This window comes from Anguilla anguilla, chromosome 7, assembly GCF_013347855.1.
Source record: "Anguilla anguilla isolate fAngAng1 chromosome 7, fAngAng1.pri, whole genome shotgun sequence".
Lineage (NCBI taxonomy): Eukaryota > Metazoa > Chordata > Actinopteri > Anguilliformes > Anguillidae > Anguilla > Anguilla anguilla.
The window spans coordinates 5,404,946-5,427,402 of NC_049207.1; the positions used below are offsets into that span (position 1 = coordinate 5,404,946).

The following is a 22,457-nucleotide window of genomic DNA, read 5'->3' on the forward strand; positions in this document are numbered from 1 at the left end:
GTGTCTCATCGACGTACAAGCCCCGCCCCCCGTGTCGTCTGCCTTCCTGCGGACACGCTCTGCGATCAGGGCAGACTCGTTTGCCGGTGTCACTTTCCCGCCTTTTAAAACCGAGCCGCGTGTGTCCTTCTCCAAAGCCGCAGTGTGTGCGTTCGTGAGTATTGTAGAGGAACAGGGAGACGAGCAGACAGATAGGCCATTCAGACAACGAGGCAGACAGAGAGTGAAACGGAGGGCTAAAGAGTGAGACAGAGAAAGCTGGAATGACAGACAGACCGAGAAAAAGGCACAGAGAAAGAGAGACTGAGCCTGGCGGCTATTTATAGCAATCAGGATGCTCCAGTGTTGCGCTGCTGCGGTAGAGGATCCTTGTTTGATGCTGCAGTAGACGATCTTCGTTTGATTTGATATTTTTGAGGATTTTTGAGTACGCGCCTACAGAAGCCTTATGCTTGTCTTTGAGTGCTCTCAGTTGTTTGGTTGCTACAGTCATACCCAGGACACAATCTGTCTTTCACAAACAATCAGATAGCACCACAAACAAGCATAATAAAAAAACCTGTAGTGACTCTATTGAGAAAATTATGTGTCACCTGTTTGAGCAATAAGGGAAAACAAAATAATAAAAATATACTTGGGTATACAGTATGTGTGCATTTTCAATATGACAGTTAAAGTAAGTGTCATGATTGTTCATTTGGTTTTGTTTTGATGAAATGAGTCTGTTCCTTTATATAGCAGCTTAAAGGAACATGTTATTTGTGCTGATGAAAAACATTGCCTTTTCCAGTCTGTGAAGGCTTGTATATATATAGTGTTCATTTTACTTGAGTCCAAGTGGAATCAAATACTTCCATCCATTTTCAAATCCTACAGACAATACTAAATGTCACCATGCTCTAGGTCCGCTTTTATGCGAACTATCCAAAAACATTAATGCGAATATCAGTTATAGCAATCTTTGTTAGTTTGGTTTTCTGTCAATATTAACTGTCCTGTCTCTGTGTACACCAGTACAAAGGCAGTCCCCTCTTCAAGGTATGCTTCACCCGACCGCCACCCCCTTGAATGCATTTAATTTATGAATGCGTCTTCTTTACATAAATTTGGCTTATTCATTCATTTGAGTGTACCGTGCTTCTTTGAACATAACATTTTGAAGACTTACAAGCACTCTAGAACCTTCTTAACTAATTGCTATACAAAGCAAACACCTGTCCCCATTTGTCATAGAAGAAAGAAGCTTTATAGCTTTTTTTTTGGTAGGCGATGGAACGTTGGGTCCGGTGTTGATTGTATAATGCCTTTGATTCTGATTGGGAACTCTCTTCCTGATTGGCTCTGGGATATTTTTCTTGCATTGTTACCATGCGTCTTTCAACTTTTGATGGCTAATCAGAAGATAATCTGCATATTAATTTCCAACTGAATAAAACTTTTGTGGTGGCATGAAGCTATCCCCACATGTGAAAAGTAGCTGTTGTGTCCATCATAATGGTGCCCAAGCATATAGCATGTCATATAATGGAAAACCTGGTCAGCTTCTTTTTTTTTTCATATTAGCCTTGATTCACATAAATTTATGGAAATTCCAATTTCAGGCTGTAAAATAGTAGGAGATTATGCTAGAAAGAGTGAATTATTTAAGGCTGGCCAAGATTCCAGAAGTGTATTCTGCACATTGCATGCAAGATGAGCTTTCAACAGTATCACCAAAGTGCGTATTTTGCAGCTGTGATATTTTACATGTTTATTTTCAGTAGATGCCCCATTAATGGGTGTGTTTTTTTTTTTCAGCAGTAACAGTGATTTACAGCAGTGACCCAGCACTCTGTGTATTTATTCCCAGACTCATATTTCAACGGTATTACTGTAGAGCCACCCTCCAGTAACTGGTGAAATGTTACTGTGGGACTGAGCTGCTCATTCATGAAGTCTAATAAAGTGCGGTAATGAATGAAGGACACTATTTCTGAGACCAGCTCCTGTAGTCTAAGCCAAAGATAAAGCTTGCACTTGAGTGCCTTTTAGTATGTAAACCCCAGTCAGGTGGACATTTTACAGACATTTGTATTTTTGGTGTTAGCATCCGTCGTATGCGCAGAGTGCGACCAGGGGAAGCAGTGGCCGTTCATTTTGACGGAAACACAGGGCTGTAACTCTGTCTTTATTTCATGCCGTCTTCCACTCCGCTGCCTTTACCAAGAACCGGTTTAGCACAATCCAGTCTCCCCTTTCTGACACCTCGCCTTGTCCAACACACCTTGCCTAACGCCACGGTTTCTCACCGAGTAAGAAGTCGGGCGGCAGTGTGGTATAGTGGGTAAGGAGCTGGTCTTGTAACCTGTAAGGTCTCGGGTTCGATTCCCGGGTGGGACGCTGCCGTTGTACCCTTGAGCAAGGTAGTTAACCTGCATTCGCTTCAGTATATATCCAGCTGTATAAATGGGTGCGATGTAAATGCTATGTAAAGTAGTGTAAGTCGCTCTGGATGAGAGGGTCTGCTAAATGCCTGTAACATAGAAGTCACTCGGTTACCTTCTCTAACTTACGGAGGCACGTTTTATCGTTTCTGCCCGGTATTGGTTTAGTGCTGTTTGTCTGTGAGCTCTAGTGTGACTGTGCCCATCGCGGTGTCTGTCTGTGTGAGCTCAGCCCTGGCTCCGCATCCATCTGCCCTGACTCTTACCATCTGGACCCGAGGTAGTATAATTGCGCTCTTTTGTCTGCCTGATTAAAAATGATTCTGCGCGTCCCCTTTGCACGAAACAGGTGTCACTCACACTCTGTCGATCTGTATTTCCCTCATAAAATTGTCACAAGGCTGGCCAAGATAGCCTGACAGGAACTTACTTTTTAAAGGTCACACTGAGAGAATCGCTCCGAAAATTGGTTCTCTGGTCCCCCCCCCCCCCGCCCGCCACAGATCATTCCCAGAGCATGGACCGCTCTTAGCCAGCACGACTGAAATGAATGTTTACCGAGCATGACTCTGCTGCCCTGTCACTGCTCTTATCTGTAGCAGGACACAAATGAAAGTGTGTAGCCTCTGCCAATCAATTCAGAAAGAGAAAAGCGCTGTGGTTTTGGGCTCGTTTTTCCAAGGCTATAAAGAGACGCTGCGTTCTGAAATGTTACATTTGGACTGAGTGCATTAGGGGCTGTGATTCCTGGTGATTTTTGTGATTTCTGCGGGATTTATGGTGATTTCAGAGAGATTTTTGGTGTTTGTCTGAAGTACAGCAACACACTTAGTGTGAAGGCGATATGACAGTGTGGCAATGTCTGCAAAGGACACAGGAAGTTAATCTGAACGGAACATGTACACGGCTTTCACATGGGTCAGGACGGTTTGAGTGGGCTGGCAGGAAACTGGCTGTTCAGGACGCCATTCTGGGTCAAGCCTTGACCTTCCAGCTAGTACAGCAGCTGGGTCAATTTGCCCCCAAAACAGAATGGAAGCTATTTTTCTTCGGTAATGAGATTTATATTTTGGGAGAAACTAATTTATATTGCGATTACTTCCAAGTCGAAGTTGCAACCCTAATAAGTTTGGTAAGGGCTGGCCAAACAACAAGAGGAGAGCGGATATACTCACAGAGAAGAATTTAAAAAAAAAAAAATTAAAAAAAACATTCGCCAGAGAATAAGGTCAGCAAAAGAGAGTATGAGAGAGAGAGAGGGAGGGAGAGGGAGAGGTAGTCTGTTTCCAGGAAGTTTAAAGAAAGCTGTGCAGAGGGAGAGAAAAGCATTAACGGAGAGCACAGCTCTGTGGGTGGAATATTCACTGGCATGCACAGACAGAGAGGAGCTGCATTCAGCTCGGAGAGAGAGGGAGTCAGACCTGGAGGAAGGAGAGGCTCGAATCCGACACACTCTCGGCGAAAGCCTCCCAGCTTCCCCCGCTTCTTCACCGCACCGCTACACGCTACTTCGCCGCCTCCTGCGTCGAGGAGGAGCAGCGTGGGAAAGGAGGGAGAGAGAGAGGAGGGGAACCAGGGAAAGGAGGGAGAGAGGAGGAGGGGAACCGGAGAAAGGAGGTGCGGAGAGATCGGCACGCGGAGAAGGAGATCTGAGCCGTGAGGTGCTGTCCGCTCCAGGAGGGAGACGCCAGGAGCGAGCGGAGCGGAGCGGTCCTCCTTCCTCACCACGCGTTCGGAAACCGACGATGTAAAAAAAGGGATTCTGGCGCGTAAATAAAAAAGGCTGTTTCACTGTCTCTCGCCACTTCAGCCTCCTGCCGTTACCTGCTTCATAAAGACCTCTTTCTGCGGCAGACAGGAATTCACGGCTCGTTGACAACAAGGAGAGGATAAACCAAGATAAAGACAAACTCTGTTATTTTTGGCGGGAGAATATTTGTGGGTTTTTTTAAACACCGCAGCCTTTGCGGTTCTGCTGCTGGGAGTGACCGAGGTTTGGCGAACCTCGTTTTCTGAGTAAAAGTACCGCGCCTTCTGCTCGGAGAAAGGAGGAGACCTGGTGACTGTTCAGCCTTTCTGCGGTTAGTAAAACTGACAGAATTTATTCTGCGCCATTATTCCCAAAGGATTCTAAGGGCCTTTTTAAGAAAAAGGCAAAGCTTCTCCAGTTTGTGACTCCAAGGTGACAGTGACAGAATATCTGTGGTGGGTTGCACAGATTTGAACCGCGGTTTTTTTGAGAAGGGGGGAGGGGGGTGAACACCTGGCTCGGGGGGAGGTACTGTCCTGAAACCGACTCACTTGAATGGGTGTAGGCAGAAGGGCCAGCTTTTTTTGTAATTGTTCCCGCCTTTTTTCACCTGTGCTAGAGCAGCTTGATTTTTTACTGGAGGGCATTTCACAGCATAAATTATAGACCTGGAGTTTGGTAGCCTGGGTGTTAGCCCCAGTTTGCCCTTTGCGAGAATTTGGGACAAAACTGTTGTGCTCTACTCTTGGACCTGCATGGATTATCTCTTCCAGAGCTCACCAACTGCCACGAAAACTCAAAGGAAAACATTAATGGAGCTGACATTTAGCAGCGTTTGGAAAGCCTTGCGTTGTGGACTACTCAACCAAAGATGCGTCTCCTGTCGCACCATCTGACTTATGAGTCAGGTTGCTCGCGTGACACATTTCGCCAACTAATTTTCGGCAAACACTTTTAGCTCCACCGTAGCCTCTCAGCTTCCTGGACCCCTCCGCCCAGATTGTGTCCGCAGAACGCGCGTACGCACACGCACGTGGGGAGCGGCGACCGGCGACCGCTCTAGGCATCGGTGCAGCTCTGTGGTCCGTGGTCGGCGCAGATGTAGACGGAGTGCCTTTTCCGCACGCGCGCTCCTTCTCCGGTCCTCCTGCCCCGCACACCCACCGCCCGGCTGAAGGCATGCAGCCTTTCAGAGCGCTCGTATCCCCGCGCCAACCCGCGCCGCCCTCCCACCGCAGTTTCCATGGTTACCACAATGAGTGTTTGAATCCGGCGTTACATTAAGGCCAGGGAGCTCTCTCTCTCTCTCTGTCTCTCTCTCTCTCTCTATCTTTTCTTCTCTCTTTCTCATTCTCTCTCTCTCTTCCCTTCTCTCTTTCTCGTTCTCTCTCTCTGGTTTGTATGGAATATTGGTATGATACTTGTCTTTGGTGAACATTACACTCTCGTGGCTAATAGCACTGGTAATGGAGACAGTCACTGTGTATTGTCAATGAGGGAGGTTAACGAGTGGCTTTAACCGCGAAGATCTCTCGTCGTATTAGTTTGGCGTTGCCAAGGTAGTCTCTCCCAGAATTCCACAGCAGACAGTTGAGCGGTGGCGTGGTGTCGGAAGGCTCGGAAAACTCAGGCCGAGGCAGCCGCCATTCCTCCTCACGTTCATCTCGCAGCGAGCGCAAGCGAGGCGCTTTTCTCTGTAGCGGTCGCCATCCCGAAAGATGGAGGCGGGAAAATGGCGGGAACCGAACAGGTTAGCGGGCCCGCGGCTTTGCGTTTCAGCGCGTGGGCTTCCAGCGCCGCGGCGCGCGGGATTATAGAGCGCCCGTCGGGAAAATACGAAGATGTGAAAGAAAAAAAAGGGATTGTCAGCATGTAAAAGAGGGACTGCGCTTCTCAGTACCGGTGTGTGTTGGTTTTTTACTGCTCGCTCTTGTCGGAACTACGAATGGCAGAGAGGAACGTGACGGCGGACCCCGCCCCCCGCCCCGCCCCGCCCGTCAGGCGGTCGGCGGCCTGAGCGTCGCGAGGCGTGGCGTGGGCGCGCACGTGCGCTAACTCTCGCCGCCCGAAAGCCCCGGCGGAGAGCCATGAAGAAGTTCTCGTCCAATCGCAGTCTGAACAGGGTCCTGCAGCAGTGCGAGGCGTCCAGCTCGCCCGAGTTCGACGAGATCAAGGCCGTGAAGAAGCGGTGGCACCTGCACCTGGGCAGCGCCCGCAAGGTCCTGGGCAGGAAGTCCCGGGTGTCTTCGTCCTCGTCCTCATCCTCGCTTTTCTTCACAGCTCCGCCACCCCCCAAGAGGGCCCCCAGCACCACGCTGACGCTGCGCTCCAAGTCCATGACGGCCGAGCTGGAGGAGCTGGGTAAGTCACCCCTGTGTCACCCCTATGTCACCCTAATGTCACCCTATTCACTCTAATGTCACCACTATGATGCATGCAACGCACCCCTATGTCGCCCCACTCACTCTAATGTCATCGCTATGATGCACACCTGGCACCCCTATGTGACCCTGCTATGCTCATATCCTTGAGCAAGGTACTTGTATATATCTTCAGTGTATATCCAGCTGTATAAATGGATGCAATGTAAATGTAAGAAGTTGTGTAAGTTGCTCTGGATAAGAACGTCAGCTAAATGCCTGTAATGTAATGTAATTTCTGAGGAGGATGTGAGGTGGACTAGCACGATGGTCTGGAATAATGCTAAGGTAACGGGGCGGGGCAGGAAAACAAAAATGAGAATTGCTAACTGCTAGCCACGCTAATAGTGGAGAAAGAAAAGCCTGTTCTAAGCATGCCTGCCCTGTTGGACAGTGTTGCAGCAGGGAGAGTGGGTGTGTGTGTGTGCTGCACTGAACTGCGGGTTATTAGAGTGGGAAGCATCAGGCTACATATCAGTCTTCACATGATCTCTTTTAGGTCAGCAGCATGTGTTTGTGTCGTCTGTTGTGTGCTTGGACTGCTCACATCTCAGATCAGGTCATTCTGTCCCACACGCATTTCTGAGAGTTGTATTTTTTATTTACAGAAATCAAGAGCTACACTGAGATCATTACCATTATTTTCATTTACTGGTTGTCTCTGTGCTGTGCATGGAACGAAAAACCGATCAAATTTTTCCAAATATACTCTTCATGTTTAAATAATTAGTCAGTTGTAGGAAGGCCAGTTTTTCAAGAATTGGGCCACAAAAAAATCAAATTTGAGATGGGTCTGTAATTACTGAGTCCATGGTGCTGTTTTTTAGAAGAGGTCAAAAAGTTTGGCTGTCTTTAAGGTAAATGGAAAAATACCAGTTTGTAATGAGCCAGTTTAGACCTTAGGGTTGGAGCATAGCATTAGCCATCCTACAGAACACTTTAAAGCCTGAGTTTTTGACAAGGGGTTCCGTGGACCCCTGGGTGTGACGGGCCCTTGAAGGTCCTGTAGGAGGGGATCCCTGGCCAACCTGATACAGCAATGACTATAGTTTTGGGGAAATATTTCAAAATGTGAAACTTTTTTTTTTTAAAATATGACCCTTCTTAATTTATGATGGGGGTTCTCTGGAGGCCTTTGAGCCTGGGTTGGGGTCCCTGTGTCAGAACAGGCTGACAACCCCTGTTCCCTGTTTTTTGTGCAGCACACGCTTTTGTGCATATGGAATTTATATATATATATATATATATATATACTACATGGCCAAAAGTATGTGGACCCATGACATCCAACATCTCATCCATATGGGCATTAATATGGAGTTGGTCTACCCTTTGCTGCTATAACAACCTCCACTCTTCTGGGAAGGCTAGATATTTATACTTGATGTTGGAGCGTTGCTGCAGGGATTTGCTTCCATTCGGCCAGAAGAGCCTGAGGTTAGGCACTGATTGGGCGATTAGGCCCGGCTCACAGTTGACTTTCCAGTTGATCCCAAAGGTGTTGGATGGGGTTGAGGTCAGGTCTCTGAGCAGCCCAGTTAAGTCTTCCACACTGTTCTCGACAAAACCATTTTTATATGGACCTTCCTGTGTGCCCGGGGGCATTGTCATGCTGAAACAGGAGAGGGCCTTCCCCAAACTGTAGGAAAAGCACAGAATTGTCCAGAATGTGATTGGTATGCTGTAGTATTAAGATTTGCCTTCACTGGAACTAAGGGGCCTAGCCCAAACCATGAAAAAGAGCCCCAGACCAACGGGTGTCCAGATACATTTGGCCATATAGTGCAAATAATATGTGGCATATAATAGAAGCAATCTGTGGATTCAAAGAGCTGTGTGTGAGAGGAAAGGTAATGTATGCACATACTTGCATATACTTGCTTGACATCCTGGCTTGCATCATACCTGGAAAAAAGATGAACAGTGAATGTGCAAACAGGAAAAAAAAGCAGGAATACACTGAATATACTGCGGTAAGCTGTCCAGTGCATTTGCACATATTCAGCGAGGCAGTTAATTTTCTCCGAACTCCATTTCCCATGCCCAGTCTTCCAGAAAAACAGTTCATTTAGATGCTCCTAAAAAAAAAAAAAAAAACATTTGCATAACATCTGTCTAATGTTCTGAAAGTGCAATCAAACAAGCTCTCTGTTTCCATTCCCTGCAAGCGTCCGCACGGAGGAGAAGAGGGGGTGAGTCGCCGTCCAGACAGCACTGACATTTACCAACAACACTTTTTTTTCCCGCCGAGACGGTCGCATTATGTAAAAGTCTTCGATAATTTAAACGGTGTTGATTGGGGGGTTAAATGTCTGCAAGCTCTCGCTTTCCTTTTTAACATTTTTTTTTTTTGCCTCGTCATTAGTGACGCAGATTATCTCCGGGGAAAGCGATGTGGCGTGGCGTGTTTGTCGAGTGTTCGGTGTCAGTAACGTCAGTGTCTCGGTCCGGTGCTGGGGCTCACCCGGGTCGTGCTCGGTTCTCTTCTCGGGCTCCGCAGAGCGGTTTGACGAGATGCTGGCCTCCCAGGAGCCGGTGGCGAGGGCCCCCGTCGCCGAGGTCGACTACAGGGCCGCCACGGTGAAGCAGCGGCCGACCAGCCGGCGAATCACGCAGGCCGAGATCAGCGTAAGATCGGCCGCCGTCCGCCGCCGCCTGTGTAGCCTCACCGCTGAACCACACCGCAGAACCACACGGCAGAACCGCACCGCAGAACCACACCGCAGAACCACACCACAGAACCACACCGCAGAACCACACCACAGAACCACACCGCAGAACCACACCACAGAACCACACCGCAGAACCACACCGCAGAACCACACCACAGAACCACACCACAGAACCACACTGCAGAACCACACTGCTGAACCACACCGCTGAACCACACCACAGAACCACACCGCTTAGTAACTCTGAGTAACTCTGTAGAACTGCGGGACGGCTCAGTCCAGTGGCCAGTGCTGCTGGTGGCACCAGCCAAAGTGGACCTTCTCTTAGCTCTCTGTGTCCTCTCCATTTCAGATTAATCCGTTTTTGGTGGGGGGTTTTTTGTTGTTGTTTTTTTTTGGTATTGTGGGCTGACGCTCATTCACAGTTTCTCGATTCACGTGTTTCCCTGTTGTGTGTGGTGTGTTTGGGGTGAAGTCGCTGTTTGAGCGTCAGGGGATGGTGCCTCACGGTGGGCTGCACCCGGGACTGGACAAGACTCACATGCCGCTGCCCAAAGGGATGTCCCGGACCAAGTCTTTCGGTGAGCACCCTTCTCCAGCAGCCTCTTTCTCAGCCTTTTCAAACACAGGCAGCAGTTTTTTTTTTTTTTTTTGCTGTCTCTTGTCAGGGTGACAAGAGATTCCCTGATTTCCGATAATTTATACATTAAAAGGTTTCTGGTATTGATATTCAATGGTGGCTCATGCTGTAAAATATATATGCCACTCTTTAGTTCAGATTAGTCGGCTGATCGAAATGATATTACTTGAACTAGCTAGCATTCCATAATGATTGTTATACCATAATGATTGTTATTGTGTGCTGACTGTTTTTTTTTTTTTTGTTTTTTACCTCTGTGATCTGCAGAAATGTAGTTTCCAGAAGTTCTGTCCTAATGCGTGAATGAAACTCATTTGCAGGGGCGTCTGAGGAGGACCGGTTGTCAGCCTTGGTGGGAGAGGCTCGGTTTCCAAGGAGCTCGTCGATGACGGACAGCCTCAGAGACAGCCACAGCATCCCTCCGCCTCCCCAGACCGCGCCCCCTCCTCCCCCGTCCCCCTACTACCAGGACACGCCCCCGGCCTTCTGCCCGCCCCCTCCGCCGGGGCGGGGCCACGACCAGGGCCGGTCCAGCTTCAAGCCCGGCGCGGAGGCCAAGCTGCACGCCCTGGCGCAGGCGGCGGCGGCGGCGGAGATCTACGACCCGCCCCGGGCCGCGGCGCACGCCGAGCGGCAGAAGAAGGCGCGGTCCATGATCATCCTCCAGGACTCCTCCCACCTGCCCGTGGAGCCCACCGACCTGCCGCGGCTGGGGCCCTCCGCCGCGCCGCCCGAGAAGATCAAGAGGAAAGGGCGGGTCATCGACAACCCATACGCCAACGTGGGCCAGTTCAGCATCGGCCTGTACACGCCCACCAAGCCGCAGCGCAAGAAGAGCCCGCTGGTCAAGCAGCTGCAGGTGGAGGACGCGCAGGAGCGGGCGTCGCTGGCGCTGGCCGCCGCCCACTCCCGCGAGCACTCCCCCACGGGCCGCGTCCCGCACACCAGCCGGGCCGAGTACTACCAGCAGCAGCTGCTGCAGGAGCGGGCGCGGGCGCAGGCCGAGGGGCCCTTCTCCGCCGTCATCGCGGGCGCCGTGCGGGACCGGGAGCGGCGGCTGCAGGAGCGGCGCCGGTCCACCGTCTTCCTGTCGGTCGGCACGGTGGAGGGCGGCAGCTCCGCCCACGAGCTGTCGCCCTCGCTCACGCAGTCCCGCTCCATCGACGAGCGGCTGCTCAGCCGGGAGCTGGGCCAGCTGCCGCCGCCCGCCCCCGCCCTGGCGCCCCGGGCCCTGCCCGGCGGCACCACCTTCATCCACCCGCTGACGGGCCGGCCCCTGGACCCGCACTCCCCGCTGGCCCTTGCGCTGGCCGCAAGGGAGCGGGCGCTGACGTCCCAGAGCCAGTCCCCCGTGGGCAGCCCCGAGGCCAGGACTAAGCACGAGGCGCCGGGGCCGCTGTTCGTCGACACTCAGACCAAAGAGGCGGAGCGCTGCGAGGCGGAGGGCGGGGCGGTGTCTCCGCCCTACTCCCCCCCGCCGGGGGCCAAAGCGGGCTACGGGCCCCCCTCGGGCGCGGCCGCGGCCCCGGGCCCCTCCAAGAGCCCGTGGGGGAGCCCGGCGACGCTGCGGAAGGAGCTGGACCCCAGGGCGGAGGGGCGGAAGGACGACAGGAAGCAGGAGGACAAGAAGAGCATGATCATCAGCATCGTGGACACGTCGCAGCAGAAGACGGCCGGCCTCGTCATGGTCCACGCGACCAGCAACGGGCAGGCGGCGGCGGAGCTGGGCCTGGAGGAGGCGTCGGCGTCGCCGGCGGGGACGCCCACCGAGGCCCCGAAACCCGCGCTGGGCGAGCTGAAGCGCGGGGCGTCGCCCGTCCCGGCGGCGGCGGCGGCGGCGATGGCGGCGGCCGGCCCGCCTCAGGGGAGCCCCGCGGCGGAGAAGAAGACGCTGGCGCAGGGCAGCTCGGAGGAGGACGTGGAGCCCTACACCGTCACCCTCCCGCCCGCGCTGCTCTCCTCCAGCGACGAGGAGACGCGCGAGGAGCTGCGCAAGATCGGCGTGGTGCCGCCGCCCGACGAGTTCGCCAACGGGCTCCTGGCCAAGCAGGCCGCCGCCGCCGCCGCCGCCGCCGCCGGCCCCCAGCTGGCCCGGCTGGTGGCGCCCGCCGCCCAAACCCAAGCAGCAGCAGCAGCAGCAGCAGCAGCACACCCCCCCGCCGGAGGAACACCCTCAGGGAAGCCCTCGGACGCCCACCTGGCGCCCGAGTCGGCGGCCGACTCCGGGGTGGAGGAGGTGGACGCCCGCAGCTCCAGCGACCACCACCTGGAGACCACGAGCACCGTCTCCACCGTCTCCAGCATGTCCACCCTGTCGTCGGAGAGCGGCGAGCCCACCGACACCTACAGCTCCTACGCCGACGGGCAGACTTTTATACTCGACAAGCCGCCAGTGCCTCCCAAGCCCAAACTCAAGTCCCAGCTCGGCAAGGGGCCGGTGACCTTCAGGGACCCCCTGCTGAAGCAGTCCTCGGACAGCGAGCTCCTCTCGCAGCAGCACGCGGCGGCGCTGGCCGCGGCCGCCAGCGCCGGGCGACCCCGCTACCTCTTCCAGAGACGCTCCAAGCTTTGGGGGGACCCCGTGGAGCCGCGGCTGCCCCCGGGCCCCGAGGACGGCAAGCCCACTGTGATCGGGGAGCTGAGCTCCCGGCTCCAGCAGCTCAACAAGGACACGCGCTCGCTGGGGGAGGAGCCCCTGGGGGCCTCGCTCGACCCCGGGAGGAAGTCCCCGGTGGCGGGAGCCAGGTAAGACACTCGACACGCCTCATCACACTCTGGGTCAGAGCTCGACACACATCATCACACTCTGGGTCAGAGCTCGACACACATCATCACCCTCTGGGTCAGAGCTCAACACGCCTCATCACACTCTGGGTAAGAGCTCAACACACATCATCACCAGGGTTCTGTTCACCCTGGGTAATGGACTCAACACACATCATCAACCAGGGTTCTGTTCACTCTGGGTAATGGACTCAACACACATCATCAACCAGGGTTCTGTTCACTCTGGGTAATGGACTCAGTAATGGTAGAGTGAATCTCTGCTTAATTTTTGGACACAATGAATCTCTACTTTCCTCTCAAAATTTGAAATACTGACATTGCTGGCTATGCCAAATATTTTGGTTTATCCTGTGAATAACATTTTGAAATAAATTATCTCGTCTTATTATATTATTACTTAACATTTGGGCCAGAACAGCGGGCTCGGTTCAGTTTGAGAACAATTCAGCTGAATATAATTGGTTGCCATTCTTTCTCTAAACTCCAATTTCTTCTAACTCTTCCCGTATCCCACTGTACTTAATGCGTACTATCCTCCTGGCAATATCAAGTGTGTAATTGGATTTTTAGGCTGTTTCGTTCTATTAATAAACAGTTAAGGCAGTTTTATTAACAGCCATTGCTAAGAATACAGTAATTACATTCCAGGGTCATTAGTCATTGGAGGAGATAGAGTTGTAGGCTTTCACAGGAGGCTCTCTGGAGACTCCGCTCGTCTGAAGTTTCAGTCGGAGCGTGGTGCCGAGAGCGTCCTGCGATTCGAGCTGCCCTTTGATCTGAGTCAAGCCAGAGCGCTTTCATTTCAGCTGGGGGTGAAGGCTTTTAGACACACCCTCACCTCCGATAATGGCCTGGGCCTGTGATCTCCAGGTTGGGCACAGGGTATGGGTATTAACAGGATGCCTGTAAACACTGTAGGACTGCTTTAGGATTCCTGGCCTAGTTATTAAAGGCCCCTGGGGGTATTTTTAGCTAATGTATGGTTTGTTTTGTTTCATGAATAATAGTATGGGAATGCAGCAATGTCTTCAACGCAGCCAGCCGCTGTGGTAAGTACAGACTTTCTCAGGCCCAGTACACCATGTTTTGGCTGGGCTACAGTAATCTCAGTAGTCTCTCCTAGGTCTCTCAATCAATCCCTGTCCACTTTTCCTTTGTTTTTAATCGCAGAGCCCTTGTACTGTATGTGTGTTGCTTGCTTTGGCCTTGCTGGTCTCTAAGAAATTATACTAAAATGCCAGGTCAGGTAGTTTTAGTGGTGTGGGAAAATGAAGGTGGTGGAACCATTGTTTCCAGCACAGTTGGGAGAGTTCTGTTGCTCAGTGAACAATTCTTGTAATGGGCTCTCTGAAAGTACAATAAAGTCCTAATGTTCCTTGCAGATGTGACAAGGAACATTAATCCTTAGACTTCTGACTTCTCGGGTAAACATTTATATTAGTGTGTGGACTAATCCTATTTCGCTTGAATAACTGATTTCACGTTATGGTTGTGATGATTACCGCAGAGCCAAATGCTACCTTGTCTGCTTTTTCCTCCTGAAAAAGAGCTGTCCAATCAGCTTGTTCCAATTCCCCCTGGTGTTACGTTGCCTCCTAAAAGTCCTCAACTTCCTGTCAGATTGTTACACCCCTTCCTTCACTCCACGAATGGTTTCACCCAGGATGCTCAGGAACAAAATGGGGGAATTTAGCTGCTAGACTTTTTTTTTTCCTGAATGACTGTACTTGGGTCAAACTGGTAAGTCTAATACCCGTTGCATTTAAAATATATTGTCTATACGTCCTTCAGTCATTCAGCTCCTCTGTAATGAGTACGCTTTCCTATTGGAGGAGACAGCTGTTAGTCATCATCCTAATCATTGTGCAGACATTTTCCATGGGTCAGTACTTCCAGATGGTTTTTGCTAAGTTTCCAGATTGTGGTGATGTGTTCATTTATTTTGTTTATTTTTCGGCAGGAAGACGGGACAAAAATGCTATTTCACAAGGTCCCGCAGTTTTGGTGTAAATGTTCCAACTGCCGTTTCATCATTATATAGCTGGTTAAATATGTCTCCTGTCAGCTTTTTTTTTTCCCCCGCAAACTTTTGAAATCGTTGGGTCAATGTTAAATGACAGTAACCTACAAAAAATTTACTACTCTTTTTTTTCCCAGTTCCTTTGGTGAAACGTAATGGAGTGGGACAGTATATGTTTACATGTTTAAATGGGCATATGTCCAGCCATTCAGTTACTGCTGACCATTTCTGCAAACTTCATGGCATGCAGTATGAGTTTAGCTGATCAGAATTCAGAATGCTCGCATTTGGAGAGGTGTACCCTTTGAGTCATGACCGTAGTTTGCGGCTTACAAGTGAGAGAGGATTAAAGAGAACTGCCACAGCTTTCAAGAACAATTTTGTTTATCCCTACGCATTACATAATTATTTGAACATCTTCCATGTTCCTGGCAACTTACCAAACTCACATTTTACATTTTATTTAATTTGTACAGTTGGATGTATATTGTAACAATTCAGTCTAAGTAGTTGCTATAGGCAACAACAGTAGTGGCCAAGATTCAGGTTGAATATTGAGCTTCATCATAGTTCACACAATCCATGATCCCTCATTTTCTTTTTAGTTTTCATTGTTTTATTTTGTTTTTGCCTCGCTGTGTGTAAGATGTGAAGTGTGCTCTCTCTCTCTCTCTCTCCGCCCCCCCCCTCGCTCTCTCTCTCTTATATGCGTTGACACTAACAGTCTCTTTCTCCTTACCTCTTGCCCTGCTCACTGTATGCCTGCACTGCTTCTGTTTAGATCTAGCGCCAGAAGAGTGGGAGTGCACATGTGTAAGTGTGCAAGTGCACATGGGCATCTCGATCCAGCCCCCACTGCAGCCCTTGTTTGTATTTAAAGTAGGCTACAGGAATCGAACGTGAGCATGGCACCAACTAAAACAAGAAAACCTATTTTTTCCTCCAGTAACAATGCTTCTGAAATACATGATCCAAGCAACTCCCTGGCACTTTAATTAAATCTTATGTTAATTAATTTGATCTGATGTATTTTTTCTAAAAAAAAAAAAAAAAAATCTTATTTGTCACTGAAGTTTAAAAAATTGTTAAAGACGCTCTCTGTGCAATTGTGGAGTCTTTAAAATTATAATGTGGCATAGGTTACACGGCTGATTTTTATGCAATAGATGCAGCATATTAAGTTATCCTCTATCCTTGAGTCCTGAATATGAATAGGACGGAGTGTAGCACAGTGGGTAAGGAACTGGGCTTGTAACCGAAAGGTCGCAGGTTTGATTCCCGGGTAGGACACTGCCGTTGTACCCTTGAGCAAGGTACTTAACCGGAATTGCTTCAGTATATATCCAGCTGTATAAATGGATACAATGTAAAAATGCTATGTAAAAGTTGTGTAAGTCGCTCTGGATAAGAGCGTCTGCTAAATGCCTGTAATGTAATGTAATGAATACACTGTACAAAGTGAAGAGAAATTTGAAGGCAAGTATAAATTGCAGACCGCCCGCTGAAGCATCTACCCGCGCCAGTATGCCACCCAGCGTGCCACGTCTGTTTCGGGATTTTTTCGGTGTGTACCACCAGGCCTGAAAAAAAAAAAAATTCTTGGGTATCACTGATATTTCAGGAATGTACTTTCAGTTGGAGGAATGCACTTCATTTAACATATTTCATTTCAGTTGAAGAAAATCATTTTATGCTGGATGAACATGAAGAAATGTCATTTTAAAAAATCAATAATTAACTTTGTTGCATTACTTTAAAGTTGTGCAGTTAAAATTTAGTTTTTTTTAAATGGCAAGATTTTAAACTGTTGAACAGAAAAAATATACGGATGCAGAACCACCAAATTGCAGCGCCCAAAAATCAGGTGCACCTCCCTGGTAACCCACGCTTTGCGGAGTTGCCTCTCGGTCTCCAGACATGCTCTGGTACTGAAAAATGGGCGTGCCTAAGGCTGAATAGTGTACGCACACCATAATGAGTACCTGCAGCTGACAAGGTTTCACAATGGAAACACTACGACCTGTAAGCTGGCATGTTAAACAGAAGGAACGTGTGTCTGTTTCATGAAGGCCAGAAAGCTTTGACCTTTGCGGTTAGGAGTTAACGAGGGATGTTCTTTGCTTGGTGTCAGAAAAGACACACATCAGTGAGGGGGTTAGCCATTGACCAGCCCGACTTCAACTGCTTCTAGCCTTATTAATGAATTGTGTCAATCGATGCATTAAATTGTGTGTTCTATTGCACAGAAGTAGAGACAGTTTTATGCAATTATGCCACTCAGTCTGGAAATTGCTCCACCTTGATGTCCCGCTGATTTCCCTCCAGACATGAGAGATTATTGGGTGGGAGGTGTTCATTTTGTACGAAGGCATGGCAATGTTTTTTTGTGTTTAGATAATTTTTGCTGTTCTGCAAGTCCCATTTTTTAAGCAACTCATAGAAAATATGTGCGTGAGTCCAACAAAAAAAGAGACAACAAAATAAATGAAATTGATAAAAAAATTTTAAAATAAGATATTAAAACATTAAAAACAGGACCAGTTAGGTATTCTTGTAAAAAGCAGTGTTAAAAAGGTGTGTGCTACGCTGGAACCTCTAACCCACCTTGTCCATCATCTGTGGATTCCTTACCCTGTGCTGTAGTCTAGTACGTTAATGATGAACCCTCACTAACAAATTATTATTGGGTCTGCTGTGTCTTTGCAGTATCTTTGGTGAATGCCCTGGTTTCCCAAGCGTCTCCTTCCACTGTTGATGTGTGTGTGTGTGTGAGCGCGTGTTTGTGCGCTTGTTTATATGTGTGTGCGTGCGTGTGTGTGTTTGAGTGTGTGTATGTGCGTGCGTGTATAATCGAGGGTGGAGGGAACATCATCAATAGGAAAAGCAGGCCTGACTCCCTGGCCTCTGTCTGACCTGTGCCTAACCGTTGACCCCCCCGCACCTCTCCTTGACCCAAACCAGCGTGCAGCTTCACGTACCCCACACGTCTCCCCCCGTCAGGGGTGAGGTTACCCTCCAGCATCCTGTAAATGACCCATCCCTTCTCTGTCTCCCCCCCCCCCCCAGACTCTTCAGCAGTTTAGGGGAACTCCACACCATTTCCCAGAGGAGCTACGGCACCACCTACACCATCCGCCCGGGCAGCCGCTACCCGGTCACCCGCCGGACCCCCAGCCCGGGGAAGGGCTCCCCGGACCGGACCGACCCGCTGGGGCCCATCCGGGGCTACGGCCTGGCCGGCTCGCCCACCACGCCCCCCACCATCCTCAAGTCGTCCAGCCTGAGCATTCCGCACGAGCCCAAGGAGGTGCGCTTCGTCATGCGCAGCTCCAGCGCCCGCAGCCGCTCGCCCTCGCCCTCGCCCTCGCCCCTGGGCTCCCCGCTGCTCGCCCTGCGGCCCTTCCACCAGAAGCCCCTGCACCTGTGGAACAAGTACGACGTGGGCGACTGGCTGGAGAGCATCAACCTGGGCGAGCACCGGGACCGCTTCCAGGAGCACGAGATCGAGGGCTCGCACCTGCCCGCCCTCACCAAGGACGACTTCGCCGAGCTGGGCGTGACGCGCGTGGGCCACCGCATGAACATCGAGCGCGCGCTCAAGCAGCTGCTGGAGAGCTGACGCATCGCCCGCCCCCGCCCCCGCCGCCTCCTCCTCCTCCGCCTCCGCCACCGCCACCGCCCCCGCCTTCACCTGGCCCCGCCCCCTTCTCTTTCCCTCGCGACGTTCCGTCTGCTCGTCGCGTTTGTGCTCTCGATGCTGCGCTGCGCTGCACTGAACGGGAGACAGAAGAGAAAGCCATCCAGCCGTTCCCCCATTGGCCATACCCCCCCTGGCCCCGCCCCTTCCACTCAAGAGCCTGTCAACCTGTCTGTCGTGGCGTCCGCTGCAGTCACTGCTCGAAGCCACAAATCTTCCACTCGGTGTCCAGGTGCGTACCGACCCCCCCCCCCCCCCAGCTCCCAGCCAACTGTGCTGCGTCCTCACCGGTCTCCAAGGGATACCTGCTTTCAACCAGAAGGGTCTTGCTTAAAGCTGAAATTTCGGTTGCCTTTCAAAATTTCTTTCAAGGATCTTATACAATCATGAACAAAAGAGTCCTTTTTCCTCAGTGAGGAATTTTTGAAAGCCTCACACATTTGCAGTTTTAGGTTTTTTTTTTTTTTTTTTTTTTTTAAACTGGAGCATTTTACATTCTGGCGATGAGAGCGGGGGACCAGAGCGGTAAAACTACTGCTATTCTCAAACCTTTTTACTGACAGCGATATCTACTGCGTTAGAAGAATGTTTAACTGACATAAGTGGCTTTTTCCATCGTCACCATTTTTCTTTGGAAACACCAGACCATAATACACATATACAGGACAGCTCTGCATTCTACAGTGAGTTCATTGAGCCCACTTCCTGTATGAACTAAAATCGAGAATATAGAAGAACCTTTTCAAATTTATTCCACTGGTAATTTAATCATGTTTTTACGGTTATATATATTTGAAAGGAAAAAGTATATCTATATAAAATGTGTAAATATACAATTTTGTTATCATTTTACTAAAACTATATCTGATATTATGAACAGAGAACACTGTTAAAAATGAATCTTCCTTACGGTGACATTTTTTTGTAATTTAAGTAGCATGGGAAGAAGTTGAATTATTCTGTCTCTCCTGGACTGGCGTTTTTTTTTTTTGTTTTTTTTTTTTTGCTGGTTTGGTTCTCGTCGCCATTTTGTGAAACGTGGTCTTCCATCTTCCGTGAGGGTCACCCACAATGGAGCAAAGACCTGCATGACTGAAACCCCCCCCCCACCACCACCCTCCACCCCCCGCCCGCCCGTTCCCAATGAGCAGCGAGGGCCCCCGCCCTCCCCTTCTTTGACTCTTATACACTGTCTCTTTTCGTCCGTCCAGAAGGTGTACTGTCAGAGGCGAGACTCTTCACCATAACTTTGCAGAGCGGCCACTTCCTGGTTCAGTGGTGGCGGAAGGAGTTGATTGGATGCCGAAAATGATGGGACATGGGACGCCTCCGCTGAAAACCCTTGTTCTCACGCCCGCCCCCCCCACCCTCCCAGCACAGAATACCTTTCTCCTCCACCGAGTCTGATCCCCCGCCCCACCCCCCCCTCCACCCCTCGAAGGGGTGCACAGGGAGATGAGTGCAGCAATAACCGAGGGGTGGGGGAGAAGGTGGGCGAAGGGCTCTCTGCACACACGCTGCTATTCCCCCCCCCCAAAAAAACCGATAATGGTCTTTCCCGTGTCACCATACTAGGCCATCTGAGACCAGCCACAGGACTGTGGAGGGAGGGAGGGAGGGAGGGAGGGAGGGGGGGGGGGACATGAGTGGGTGAAAGGAAGGAGTCGATACGATATCAGCAATTGTAAGCGATCCTCACCAAGGGCCACTCTCACAGGACACACTGAGACTTTGTCGTTCGGATATTTTTTGTTGTTGTTGATGTTTTTTTTGTTTTGTTTTTTTGGTTTTTGAATTTTTTTCAATTTTTTGGGGATTTCTGATTCATTTTGGATTCTTTTTTTTTCTCATTGGTGAGTTTTTTTGTAGCTTGTGGAATTAGGCTTAGAATTTGGAAAATTTTTGTATTCGTTTGCAAAAGCGTGAAATTTCAGAACGAGGATTTACAAAAAGAAAAAAAAAAGACTTGGTCCTCTGAACTCCTTACATGTATAAATATGGAAGAATTACAAATATTTGCTTTTTATATTAATCACAAGTATTGTAAATATAATAGTTTTCATATACATTTTTAAGCAAGAAAAAATATAGATATATAGATATATATATAAATATATGAATGTTTGGCATATATATGCATAGATAACCACCTGTCAGAGAGGGTGAGAAAATTTTATTCTTTCAAAGAACTATGAACTAGGGTGTGATTTGCACAAAACAAGGTGCTAACTCAAAGCCATCCATCTCCATAGAGCCACTCCTGTACCCCCCTAGTGGATCTCCACCCAGTTCAGAAGCAAGTTCGGTTCAGTCCCCCCTACGTTTCCGCCGTGACGCTCGAGTTCGCTGCGTGTCCGAAAGCAAGGACTCGCCCAAAATCCCGTCCGTTCTCCTGAGGTGTGCGGCTGCCTTTTGAGCTCAGTCCCAGGGGGAGCCTCTTTTAGCCTTAACACCAGCTGAGCTGTCTCATCCTTAGACCCCCTTATGTCATACCCCCACCCCCCCCAAGACCCCCACCAAGACCCCCACCAAAGACCCACCCTTCCTTGCGACATGCCGTGCGGCTCAACTTTTAAGTCGTGATCCCATTGTGCTCGATGGTGGAGCTCTGTGTGGCGCCTCCCCCTTGTGGAGGTGAGCGGTATGACGCCGACTGCAGTCCTTCATCCCCATTGGGGAGTTCTACAGCAGGCCAACCGAAACGCTGTGCTGCCAAATTATCAGCATTTCTACCAGACGGACGGACGTCGACCGTATGTGACTGAATCGCATTTAAGCGTGTTATTTATATCCATAACATGGCTGTCTGTGTGACCTAATGCTAAAAATTTCATTTCCAACTGCCGTGGAAGAGGTTACTTTAAAAAAGTAACGCACATTTTCCACGTGCACGGTTCAGCTGTCCTTACTTAGAAGCCAAAATACTTTGAAAGGGTTTCTGTTTCAATTACCAAATTGTTATAATGTCTACTAACTCAATGATTATGTAATATTGCGTTTAAAGCCAAACGGCAAGCCCTACCAACTTCTCTACCAACATCTTTTCTTCGACGAGTCACTCCAGGGTATTGTTTTGGGAAGTGATAGCAGACGGAGGGCGTGTATCCACCCCCATCTGCATCCAGTGTTTAACGCCTTCCCCATTCTGTACTCTGGCAAGTATGCAGATGTTTTATGTACTGACCCCGGTTGTCAGCTTCTTATGGGCAATACTGGAAATTCTGACTCTCTTATTGTTGAAGCTCAGTGCTCTGGTTTGCTGACTCATTACGAACGCAATTTGCTCACGATTTCAAAAACACGTCCACCGGTAGCGTAGCATCACAGACGGAACCTTATGGTACCAGCCCAACGTCGGACAGACGGGACACACAGGGAGCTGAATATCTCTCCAATATTACAGATTATTAATGTTGAACTGATAAACAAATGTTTATTTATGGTTTATTATTATTCAGTTATTGAGACGGATGTCTCTGTAGAATAATAATGATCGGTGTCAGTGTTCTGGGGCACCGGAGCTGGAGCCACAGAATGAATGTTCTGCTCAGTGTCAGTTAAGGGCCCAGGAGTCTAAAACACAGACTTGCATATTCAAATCGCACTGCTTATTAACAACCATTAGTTTCATCTGAACGTAAGCGCTGGTAGTTTCACTTTTGGGTTTTGACCGCTTCCAATTTTTCTGTAATTTATTTTGGAGGTTACGTGTGTTATGGGATGATAGTAACTGTTTTCAAGAAGAAGAATAAGAAAAAAATAATAATAATGTGCCAAAAAAATATTTCACTTTTAACTGTACTGCTGTCTTTGCAAATATTGCATTCATGATTTTTTTTTTTTTAAAGCTGTTAAGACTCAGCACTATGGTGCCACCTCCTGGAAATCTTGAGTACTACGGGCTGATGAGATAATTTGCTGTATAGAATCTTTTTTGGTGGACATTCTGAAGTTTTTATGTTTTGTAAAGGAATATATATATATACACACATAAATACCTGATTTTATGGGATTTTCATGAACATTTTTATTCATATTTTGAGACAAG

The 22,457-nt window shown here is 49.4% G+C and overlaps 1 protein-coding gene across 2 annotated transcripts in view; it reads left to right on the forward strand.

The window, feature by feature from the left end:
• Positions 1 to 18,393, forward strand: part of LOC118231030 (SH3 and multiple ankyrin repeat domains protein 3-like) — a 155,629-nt gene extending 137,236 nt beyond the window's left edge. For both annotated transcript variants that reach the window (XM_035424445.1, XM_035424446.1), the window contains exons 15-20: positions 6,454 to 6,534; positions 8,762 to 8,785; positions 9,094 to 9,221; positions 9,741 to 9,846; positions 10,226 to 12,650; positions 17,779 to 18,393. In XM_035424445.1, the coding sequence (XP_035280336.1) occupies positions 6,454 to 6,534; positions 8,762 to 8,785; positions 9,094 to 9,221; positions 9,741 to 9,846; positions 10,226 to 12,650; positions 17,779 to 18,331 (3,317 nt within the window). In that variant the 3' untranslated portion in view covers positions 18,332 to 18,393. The remainder of the gene's footprint in view (positions 1 to 6,453; positions 6,535 to 8,761; positions 8,786 to 9,093; positions 9,222 to 9,740; positions 9,847 to 10,225; positions 12,651 to 17,778) is intronic.
• The last annotated feature ends 4,064 nt before the right edge of the window (positions 18,394 to 22,457 follow it).